We start from the raw sequence: 11,805 nt of genomic DNA on the forward strand, positions 1-11,805 counted from the left end.
TCCTTTATACATTTTTTATTGGATTCAGTAGTGCTGCTTGCAGCTCTCAGAAACAGTACAAAAAATATACAAAAATCATTGAAGCTTCCTGCTTTTCTTGACCCCAGCGCGAATGCCCGACGGCTCCCCGGCGTATCTGTGCAGCTCCCTCCGAACCTCGCGCACCTGGCCCTTGCGGCGGATCTTGGCGCGACGGAACTTCTCCCGGTGCTTGACCCTGGGGTTGCGATCGATCTTCTTCCTCCTGGGGGTCAGGCCCTTGTTCTTGATCATCTGATAGGTCACGCCTCGCTTCTTGTTTGGATCCTCTTCTTCCATCGCTGCTGCTGCTTCAAGGGCGTCCTGGTCTTCGGTTCTCTTCCTCTTGACTCTCAGCTTCTCCTCCATCATTCTGTAGTATTGTAGGGCAGCCTCCTCATCCAGGTCTGACTGGCCGGACAGCTCGTCAGCCCGGCCATTGGCAAGCGCAGGAGCACCTTTCAGTTTGTTTTTCTTAGCATCCAGTGGAAGAAACATCGCAAACGACTTCTCTTTTGGTAATTTCTGCTCCTTCTTATCATAGTAGTTCTTCAAAAGCATGCGAACCTGCGAGGATAACCTCTGATCTACAACAGCTAGGTCATTGATTATGTTTCTATAGGCAACCAGCCGCTCGATAACGGGGTGGCTATGAACCGGCATCCTCTTGGACTTCAAAACCAAATAGAAACTGATGTTGGCACAGTAATTCAAGTAGAGATGGTACTTGGTCTGCAAATAGCGACTGCCTTTCCCCTGCGGGATGGTGCCGTTTTTGACCATCTGCAGCAGCGGGTGCAGCTCGTCCTTGAGCTCCATCAGCTTGACTTCCAGGTCCTCGATCAGCTGCAGGAGCTCAGGGGACTCCTGCTTCAGCAGCTTCAGCTGCTCCTTCCTGGAAAGGGCCTGCAAATCCTTGTCAATCTTCTGCCCCTTGCTGTCCTGGGTCTTGCGCTGCTCGGCCAGGTACCCCTGGATCACATCCAGCCCATAATCGTCCTCCCGCAGGTCCTGCGCCAAGCGCCTCTGGATGACCTGAGCCTCCTGCTCCTCCTCCTCCTCCTCCGCATCCATGTCCCGCTGGCTGCGCCTGCCCCGCTGCGCGTCGCTGCCGTAGTCCGTGTCGTAGTACAGCTGCTTGCGCTGCCCCCACGACAGCTCGTGCGGGAGCCTGGCGTCCCCAGCACGCTCCTCCAGGTCACTTTCCATGGACAGGTCCCCATCTTCATCTCCCTCCTCCTCACCTTCTCCGTCCTCATCCTCCTCATCTCCGTCCTCATCCTCCTCATCCCCAACCTCCTCTGCACTGTGGTCCACGTAAGAATCGAGCCCGTCTACCTCTTCTTCCTCCTCCTCCTCGTCCTCCCCAAGTCCATCCTCCTCCTCGCTGGAGTCCTCGGGCAGCTGCAGCCCCAGCACCTCCTCCTCCTCCTCCTCCTCGCTGTCCCCGGCCTCCTCCCCGCTGTCCAGGGCCGCCATCACGGCGCGGAACTGCCGCTCGTGGAACTCCTCCGCGGGGTCCGCCAGCGCCTCGGGGCCCGCCCGCCCGCCGCCCCCCGGCTCCTCGGCGCCATCGTCCGCGCGGCCGGGCGGCGGGCGCAGCACCGTGCCGCGCCGCGTCCGCATGGCCCCGCACCAACGGCCCGCTTCCGGCAACACGCTTCCGGCGACCCGCTTCCGCTTCCGCCGCTCGCGGGGCGGGGCCTGCGGGTGCCGGTCCCGGAGGCCGCGGGGCTCGCACGGGGGCTCGCCGGGCGCCCCGCTGCGCTCCGGGCGCCGTGTGCCGTGTGCCGCCGCGCTGCCCACACGGCACGGCCGCCAGCAGCTCCCGGCCGCGGCCGCCCCGACGCTGGGGTTCCTGGTTTGATCGTGGCAGGTGGCAGCGGTGCATTTTGTCATGAAGAAAAACAAACCAAAAACATGTTAAAGCACCTTTTTTCGTCACCTCAAAGCACAGACCCGCCCGACTGCCGCCCTCGGCACATTCACCCTGCAGCAAGGCCGGGGAAAGCCAAGGGGAAAGCGCCGGTCGTTCACCGGACCCTGCCGCTCCCAGGTCCCTGCGGCCCGACTGCGCTTCCAGAAACACGCACAGACAGAACTAAGGGGCTGCAAACGGCCCGGACACGCGTGACGTGCGCTGCTGCCCGTCCCGACCCCGCCGCCGCGGCGCACACCGGGGCCGCTGTCCCGCAGGAGCGGGATCGGGGCCGGTGTCCCGCAGGACTGGTGTCCCACAGAGTCGGGATCAGGGCTGGTGTCCCACAGGATTGGGATCGGGGTTAGTGTCCCGCAGGATTGGGGCCCCGCAGGATAGGGATCAGGGCCGGTGTCCCGCAGGATCGGAGTCCCACAGGATGGGGATCAGGGCCGGTGTCCCGCTGGATCAGGGTCCCGCAGGATCAGGGCCGGTGTCCCTCCGGATCGGGGCTGCTCCCGGGACTGCGGAGCCCGCACCGCTGGGCTGCCGCACCATCCTCTGTGCTCCTTTCGTGCCAATAGACACGTGTGCGGGGCATCAGTAAAGGAGCAGCTCTGATCTTCAGCAGCTGGGGACCCCTCCCTCAGAGGATCCTCAAGACCCTGAGTATTCATTTACAGTTACATTCTCATCCTCTGTTTCAGCTTGTTCGTTTCTGTCATGCATCAGTAGCCCCCACCTTTCCAAAGGGGAAACTCGTTAACGCTGAGCCTGCTGGAAGCAGTCTGTTTGCACGAAATGCCGCGCCCGAGGCACAGTGACGAGTTAGGACGAGCTCAGAAACCAGAGCCCGATAAATTAAGCAGCAGCACAGCCCAGGAAGAGGAGTTCTGCACAGACCAAGTGCAGGTGCTTTTTCTTGCCACAGAACAGGTGCAGATTTATTTATAGACACTCCTGTCCATCTTCTTGTGGGAAAAGACATGTCAAGCAAATACTGAACTGGAACAGAGTGCGAGCTGCACAACTTCACTCCCATTTCGGTGATTCAGTTGGTTTCTGGCAGACCCGGTAGCAGACCAGAGGCACCTGTGAGACCTCTTCCCTGACACGCTCAGCCTCTCCACATCATCACCTCTGGGTCAAAACTTTCCATAGTGGCTCTTGCAGCACAGAGATGTTTCACCTCAGACAAAGGCACCTTTTCCAAACGTGTCCATGCCCATTTTCAGACATTACTTCCCCTGGACACAGGCCTGTATAAAAGACAGCAACAAGAACTTGGTTGTGGTATGTGAGATATAGCGTTCACTTGATTTGTTGGGCACATGTCAGTGTTTTGCCTCGCCTCATCCAGATACTGCGCTCAGTATGTCCAGGGCCAACTGGAGGCACAGGACAAGTCCAAAGAGACTGAGACCGTAAGGCTGGTTCCCGTTTCTTCACGGGTTCCCCGTTACTCCCCTGCAGCGAGGTTGGGGTTTGAGCTGCCCGCTCGTCAGCCCAGAGTCCGAGGGCGATGGTTTGGCAGCCCCTGGCCGAACTGCCACAGTTCATGTCTGCTCACCCAGATCGTTCTCTGACGGTTTAACACATCACACAGCAAGAAGGGGATAACCCATAAAACAAATCCTCTGAAAGAGCTTGTGATCTAGATAGAAATCCTCAGAGACACGCAGGTGGCTGAACGGGACTAAAAATAACTCTCACGCCACCATATAAAGACCAGAGGGGCTGCATGCAGACATGCAGATTTAGCAACCGAAATTCAGATATGCCGAGCACTGGCAGTTGGGGAAAACCACCAAAATGCACAGAATCACATAGAATGTCATTCTGCGTTCTCTCTCCCTTAGGTTTTAAAATACTCGTGGATGCCTCTACTTGTTTTTTCACCAGTGCCATATTTCGATCTATGCAGTTTGGCAGAAAGGCCAGAACCTGTCTCTTTTACACGTGCTTTGTTCTGGCTGCCTGCATCGCTTCTTGCATATTGCTAAAACACCCTCCTATCTTGTTACCGAAAAGGTGACTGAAACAAGTAACACTTGAGGTGGACACCCCTACCACCTTGTGGTTAGCCAGGTGTATGCTTAACCTTCTGCAGGCGGGGGGACACAGGGAACATCTTGCTGCTGCTTCAGAAGGAAGCGCCACATAACACTATTGGCAGTACTTGCCAGGAGAGGGAAAAGATGAGCATTTGGCTCTCTAATGATGGACTCTAGTGAGAGAACGAGGTGCGTACATAAGCGCTACACCAAAGCCTGATGCCCTGCTCGAAGCTGCGCTTGCACCCGCCGCCCCCCCGCCTCCCAGGGGAAATGCTGTGTGTCAGCGCTGCTGATGCAACACGACAGCCCTTTGCGTCACGCAGCTGCCAGATGAGATGTCTGTGTTCAGAGCAGAGCTCGGGACACAGATGGGGGTTTTTGCACAGCTCTAGGGTTTCGGGACCCTGCCAGCAAGGTCTGAAGGACGGGAAGACAGCCTGAGAGGTGACAGGCTGGGGATCTGGGCTCCTGGTGGTGCTGCCTGCTGGCCTCAGGAGCTCGGGAGCACGGCCGGAGCAGCCAGGCCTGCGCAGCGCGGGTGGCACAGGCTGTGTGAAAGCCTGTGTCTGGTCACAGAGCTGCTGCTCTGCTGCGTAAGGAGAAGCTAGAGACACAGAGATTTACCGTGTGCTGCTGAAAGTTAATTGAGAACAACATGCATTACTAACACCACAACCCTGGCTAAGAATGGGCCCGCCAGCATCATGCTCCTGCCTTCTATATAATTAGAGCAAAGGAGATCATATCCCGTGCTGGAGGTGCTTGGAGGCCCTGGCTACCAAGTGCCATTCAAGACAGGGTTTCCCTTAAAAGGCAGCGTTTTCTGTGCAAGACACGCGTTTATGCTGCAGAGACGACTCTGGTCATGGCGGGTTACCTTGCACTGTTTATTTTTCAGTGACACGGGTGATCCCACATAAACCCAGATCCCCTCCAGAACTTGCAGCTTGAGGAGGAGTCTGCTCGACCTTGGGGAATTTGCCTGGGACCTGGCTCAGAGCCTTTATCCTGCCACAGATCCCATGGAGTCCCTTCTCCATTAACAAGGAAAGAAGCTCCTCGATGCAGTGGGAGAGCTGGCAGGGGAGTGCAGCTCTGCCGCAGGCCTGCTGGCTCTTTCCCTGCTTTGCCCCTCCCGTCCTCCCTCGTCTTGTCTGCTTGACTGCGAGCTCTTTGGGGCAGATCGAGCGCTTAATATATGTTTGCATAGAATCTGGTGCAAACAGGATTCTGATCTTGAAGCCTGAAGTGTTTTTATATGGGTCAAACTACTCCCCAGGTGACATTTAAGTCTGGTTTCTCAAAGCCAGGAGCCAGAGCTGTGCCCCCTCAGCAGGCTGTACCCTGCAGCCTGCGCTCCTCACCGCGGGGCAGGATGGAGCCGCTGCCCTGGGGCTGAGCTGCTCTCAAGGGACCAGGGTGGTTTTGCACTCAGCAGCTTCACTGCTTTTGGTGATGAGCAGAATAAAAATGGACAGTAATAGTGCAACCCCCCACCCCCCAACATCTTTGAAAACCAGAGGTTTTGTGCATTAAACGTACCTGGTTTCAGTCCCCAGCCACATTTTCCGCCGTGTCCGTGCGAGCCGGCTGGGCTGTTTATTTTAGGAAACGAGCAGCTGTATCATTTGCACACACCCTTATAGGCACACGCAGGTTCTCCACTCGCGTTCTTCAAAAGAAGGGAAGGCAAGATGAAGAGCTCTTTGTTGCTGTGCGTGGCCTTGGCTGTCTCCTCGGGGTTCGTCTTCGTGGCAGGTGGGTGACACATGAAAACAGCGGAAAACTATGCTTAAGATATGGGTGGTGGTTTGTGTAATCGGCCATTAATAATTTAACAGTCAAAAATGAAGCCTCAAAGCCAGCTCGAGCAGTCATGCCTCAGTGGTGCTTGGACACCGCAGTGTCTTTTTGCACCACAGAGCTGTGTGGTTTTTAATTCCTATCTTAAAGCTAAAAAAAGAAGTGATGGCTAGCTGCAAATTTAAGATCTTATGATTAGCCATTCTTGATCGGGTTCTGAAGTGACAAACTGCAAACATGCATTCTTGCTTTTCTCCAGCGCTAACAAGCTTGCGAGACTCTAACCTGCTGCATTTAAAGGCTTCTGAAGTCCTCCTGGTGAGCCTGTCGCACTGCTGCAGCCAACCTGTTTCTGATTGATCTGTGCTTTACCATGTAACTCCACCGAGCTTCTTGAACCTCTTGATGCATAGTGAGATCAGAGTGTGCACCACCCCTGCATGGCTCACAATAGCAGATACTGGCTACACCAGTGCCCGATCTGTGCAGCAATCTCAAGTCATTCGCATTCTCATGCTGGGTCTGGTCCGTGGGATTAAGTCCATGCTCCAGGTCAGCCGTCAAGCACATGGGCAGCGGCATCCCCGCAATTCCTCCAGCGCTGGGAAAGGGCCTCTGGTGCCTGCCCAGGTCCAGGAGAGCACGGCTGCCCGTGCAAAGCGAGCGGCTGCACAACCCACCAGCTGAAAAGGCAGAAAATGCTGAGAAATGCCCGTTTGATTCAAGACAGAGCCCAATCTATTTTTCCCCATTCATACACGTGGCTCAAGATATACGTATATACGTAAGCAGGTTAGCGTGGAAGTCAAGTTTGAGTTACGTGCAGCTACAGAGGTGCTGTTTGCACTACCTAAGTTGAAATCAATGTATTTTTGTCTAAATGTAGAGCCTCTTCCTGCTTTAATCAAGTAGCCATTTGCACCTGCAGCAGTTTCAACAGATTTTTGGCATGCATTTGCTGCTTCTCTGTGCTGCAGCTGGGTTTTGTAGGAGTTCAGCACATTACAGGACAACCCAATAATGGAAGATGGGAAATTTTGTCAAATAGTCTCTGCATGTGCATCGAGGAGGGAGGGAATACCATACTGCTCTGAGCTGTGCACCCGAAAACCGAGCCTGCAAACATTTACAAGGGCATTAGCAACTGGAGTATTTAGCTATCACCTTCTCCCCAAAGGGGACTTCAATTGGTGATTCATGGAAGCACTGCTGGTAAAACTATCTTTTGTGCAGCTTTGTAACTTTATTGTATTTTAAAAAATGATATGGAGCTCCTGTCACTTTTATAGTTACTGAAGCCAAGAATATTACACAAGGAGTTATATCAGGACAATATTTTTAGAGTCCTGCATAATCATGAAAGATTATATTAACGTAGTTTTGCAAGACGAATTAAAGGCTGCTCCTAAAAGTTTTGGGACAGCTCCCAAAGCCAATAGGATCTGACTTGAATATCATCATTGTATTAAGCCCTTAGAAAGAATTGCACACAACATTGTAGAGAATACTGCAACAGACAGCAGAGGAAGAGCTGCATGAAGGACGAGAAGCCAGAGACTTTCTGCAAGGCAAAGGGAACACCAAGACTCAGGCAGGCAGAGGCTAAAGAGGCTTTTCTGCCAGTTTCTGAGTCAACCGAGATGCCATAAGGGTGCGATTTCTGGCACCCTTGTGTCACTTATCTTGCTGCTGGAGCAGGTTTCAGGGGTTCTCTTCTTGGCCTGGGCTGCATCTCCTCTGCCTGCAGGTTACCCACGGGACCCCGCGGACCAGGAGTACGTGCTGGTCAACAACAAGTGCCAATGTGTGACTGTGACTTCAAAGTTTGTCCCTTCCAAAGAAAACCCTGATGAAGAAATCCTGGAGAGAAACATACGCATCGTGTAAGTGGCAGACGATTACTACATGGAGACAGCAAACAGGAGATGGTGTCATGGGCCTCGCTTTGCATTGTTTCTTATGTCCTAGCACCAATAATATGAACTGGTTTTCCAGGGGCTCCTTTTTGTAGTGTCCTGCAATAATTCCTTTCGACCCCAACTTAAGCCTTGTGTTTTTCTAGCTCACATGCAACCGTCTGGTATTTGTCCCTTCAGGTACAAAAAGCATCTCGGTGTTTCAGGGCGTCCGGTAGCTGTAACTGCACAACACGGGCTGGGGAAGCACAGGGCAATGTTTCTACAGCTCATCTACTCTGAAACCAAACCAGTCCCATGATGCCCTACTCATTTATGGGTCGGATCTGTTAGCAAGCCTGCTATGATATAGGCTGGGAAAACTAGTTAATGTCTACGTGATCAGAAAAAGTTAATCCTACGAGGCAGACCTTAGTTTAGGAGCAGGATTTTGTCCTGTTCATTCACACAGACCTTACAGAAATGTGTCTCTGCTGGAAACACGGACCAGGGTCAGGCTCGGTTCTGGTGGAGCTCACAGGAGCAGAAACGCTGATGCAACGTCCGTCGATGCAAATTTCTCAGGCCTCTGCCAGCTCAGATCATTTCAAAAGGGGCTGTCAGCACCGCCCTGACCGCAGCGCCCCCCAGCACCGCTGCAGGCCTCGCACGGGCTGTTGCCTCGCGGGGCACACAGAGGCCAAGACCTGTCGCTCTGGGCCCGGCTATGGAGACAGGTTGGAAAGGAGTAACCCAAAGAACAAGAAGAGAGTGCAGAACTGACCACAGCAGAATAGTCCTCTGTTCAACAAGCGGTTTTCACAGCAGCGATTCTCTTTGCTCTTTGCAGAGTGCCCCTGAAAGCCCGAGAGAACATCTCCGACCCCATGTCCCCACTCAGAACGACTTTTGTGTACCGCATGACTGAACTGTAAGTAATTTCATTTGCTAATTTCATGTCCTCAGCCTTGCAGCGCTGCCCACAGCAGCTCCGTAACCTGCCTGAAGGCCGGCAGAGGAGGCGCGGCAGGCTCACGGAGCCTAGCTTTTATATGCTGTCACACGCCAATATATTGTTATCCCCATGATTATTTCACATATAAAGGTCTCAGATATACAGTTGTATGTTTCATTTTTACCCTGTTCATCTTGAGTGTCTTAAATATAAGCAAATTACATGTTTCCTGTTTAAGCCTTCCTTTTAGGGGCCAGTCTCGCTAACAGCAGTTTGACAGCACAAAGCACCTGGCTGGGGGTTCCTCTATGAAACCGAGAAAGGCTCCAGTGCCTCTGCAGATCAGAGCAGAAGATTCGGGTTTCACCAGGGGCACCTTCTCATCACAGTTCTTAACACTTTATTCCCCATCTCTTCCAGCTGCAAAAAATGTGACCCTGTAGATGTTGAACTGAATGGTGAGATATACCAGGCCCAGCAGAGCAACTGCAACGAACCCGAAACCTGCTACACCTACGAGAGGGACAAGTGCTACACCTCGACCTTCCCGCTGCTCTACCACGGGGAGACCATCAACGTTCAGGCCGTCCTGACGCCAGCATCCTGCTACGCCGATTAGCTCCATCCTCTGCCGTCCTCGTGCCTTGTTGCGCTCAGCGTTCCTACCAAAAATACACATATAGCACCGTAGCACCTGGACAACAGTGGCCAAAGTATCAGCTCCCAGAGTCACGTCAACTTGCCTCTCTCCGTATTAATATCAACCTAAAGCAAACCCGGGCACAACCTGTACACAAGACCCTTTGATTACCTTAGCAGAATTAGTGCCATTATTAGAAGGCTGTTGTACAACCGTATCTGAGAATAAAGATGAGGGATGAGACCAAATTCAGATTTCACAGTTATTCTGAAATTGGGCATTCTAAGCCCTTGACAGTTGCAGCCTTACCGTTTTCAGGTACATTTAGGGAAGATCAAAAGATGTCGCTACCCTGAAGCATTTTGCAATGTCTCCAGGACTTGCACCAGGAATAGTAAAATCTCCTGGGAAATAGTTATTTCACTTTCCACAGTTAATTACTGATATCGGTGGCTTTGTCTGGCCCTGCTCCCCGTTCAACTGATGGGAAAAAGCAAGTTGGTGTGAATTTCTTTTGTTGTTCCTCACTTGGCATTAGAGCTGCAAGGAATCCTCTGGAGCCGATGCAGCGGCTGGAGCAGGAGCCTCGCTGGACTCATTCCTCCCCCACACCAGTGCTCTTTTCCTTCACATGAGAAGCCCTCACCGAACTAAGGAGCGGATGCTGTATCACACGTGACATTCAAAGGCTGCTGGTGTAACTTTTGGGATGGCTGGTATGTTTCTCGCTGTTGTCAGGAGTTGATTGTAAAGCCTTAGGCTATTCTGAAAAGTCCTCATCTGGCTTCATATATTTTTGCAATAATAAAACAGTATAAACTTTACTCCCACAATTGTAGCTCTACTAGCAAAACATTCAATAAATTCTTTCTGCAGCAATCTGTGTGTTGTATTCTCGTTCGGTAAGAACTCATAAGAAAAAGCCAACTCTAGAATGATTTTCACTCTTCAGATGCATAAGTAAAAAGCTCTCCCTGAAGAACTGCTTATCCGGTCTTCCAGCAAGTTGAATTAGCAGCAGAAACTGCAGCAGGTATCAACGCAGAGCAAAAAACAGCAGAAAAAATTGAGCTCCAAGACAGTCGGGAATTCAGCACAAAAAGCAGCTTATGACCACAAGCTACGGTGCAAAGCTGCGGCTGCAGGCAGAAACGGGTCACAGGGCTCGGGGCCGGCCCAGCTCCCGCTCGGTAAAGGAATGAAGACAGCCGAAGCCTTTAAAAGTTTTTACAATATGCTTTTCTTCCATACGCATGAGGTGTAAAATAAAACCAAAGAAAACCAAAGCTTGATCGCTTTGATCTCAAACCCACCTGCACCGTGTTTAAGAGCTTTCTAGAAAAGACATTAAGATGTATTTTGTAATAAAGAGCTGTTTACTTTGTTCCCAATGTACAACCACAACAAAACTTCTGCTCATAAACCTCAAAGAAAAGCTAAAACTGAATACATCTACATCTCATGGGAAAACAAAAACAACCAAACCAAACCAACAAACCTGCCCTCCCCCCCAATCAGCAAACAAACCAAACTCTGATCCTTTAACACTATGCAGTTCTTCTTCTAACAGAATTGCCTGTTTACCAACCTACTCAAGCAATTCTACTCACATTAAACGTGCAATACATTCCATAACCGCTTCCCAAAACCAACAAAAATTCACTTTTCTTATCTTCCAAAATACAATAACTTCAACAAAACCACAAGCAGCCAAAAGGGCTGAAGTGTCTCCCCACTGCTTAATTGGCTCCCAGCAATCAGAGCAGTCAGGTGCAGGAGGGAAGGGGTCCGCTATAAAACCTCACACAAGGAATGGGGTTTCTTTGGTTGAAGTTCCTAAAAGGGGGGTGCACCTCTGGCTTTGCTGCAGGTTTCTGAGCAGCAAAATTCAAGTGAAGTGTGCGGAAAGGATTTTATATGTTTTCTAGTACTGTGAAATAATTAAAAATTGATTTTGTGGCCATTTAATTTTTGTTTTTACTGAAACAAAAGAAGTTGTTAAAAACAGATATAACCTTGTCTCTTACTGAAGCGGCTGTAACTACAAAGTTTTGTTATGTGCTTGTTGCCTAAGGATGAAGGTTTTTATACGAAAAGCTGTTGAGGTGTAAATGGGAACTTTCCAAGCAAACTGTTTTACAGCGTGGGTAAGCGTATATATTGTTTTTCAACTAGTGAAATTATTGTGGCTTTTTAGTTGTTTTATGTATTAAAACCAGGGAACAGCTGAATCTGTAAATGTGTTCTATGTGTATAAATAGGTGGTTTTTGCATGGTTATTTTTGACATTATTGCTACTCCACTGAAAGTGTTATGTATAATTAAGTTACTGATTGATCCTTGAGCTGGAGCAGCTTAGTTTGCAATTTTCCTGTTATTTTGACAGTTTAACACAAGTTATGTAGCTTTGTTTGAATTCTGTAAAGACTGACGATGAGATGTGGGTTGAAGATGAGGTAAGGATTTACAACTGCAAGTGCGGGATCAAGCAAGTTATTTTGTCTGTTAATTTCAGGGTT

At 51.0% G+C, this 11,805-nt stretch overlaps 2 protein-coding genes across 2 annotated transcripts; one reads left to right on the forward strand and one right to left on the reverse strand.

Moving 5' to 3' along the window:
- UTP3 (UTP3 small subunit processome component) lies at positions 1-1,658 on the reverse strand. The gene has a single exon (XM_080344302.1). The coding sequence runs from the start codon at positions 1,642-1,644 to the stop codon at positions 76-78; it is 1,569 nt and encodes a 522-aa protein (XP_080200428.1). The 5' UTR covers positions 1,645-1,658; the 3' UTR covers positions 1-75.
- Positions 1,659-5,687: 4,029 nt separating this feature from the next.
- JCHAIN (joining chain of multimeric IgA and IgM) lies at positions 5,688-9,265 on the forward strand (the record flags this gene model as incomplete). The annotated part of the gene is made up of 4 exons (XM_080343788.1): positions 5,688-5,751; positions 7,544-7,679; positions 8,542-8,622; positions 9,067-9,265. The coding sequence occupies 4 exons, from the start codon at positions 5,688-5,690 to the stop codon at positions 9,263-9,265; spliced, it is 480 nt and encodes a 159-aa protein (XP_080199914.1).
- Between the last annotated feature and the right edge of the window lie 2,540 nt (positions 9,266-11,805).

The sequence above is a fragment of the Nesoenas mayeri genome, assembly GCF_963082525.1.
Source record: "Nesoenas mayeri genome assembly, chromosome: 4".
Lineage (NCBI taxonomy): Eukaryota > Metazoa > Chordata > Aves > Columbiformes > Columbidae > Nesoenas > Nesoenas mayeri.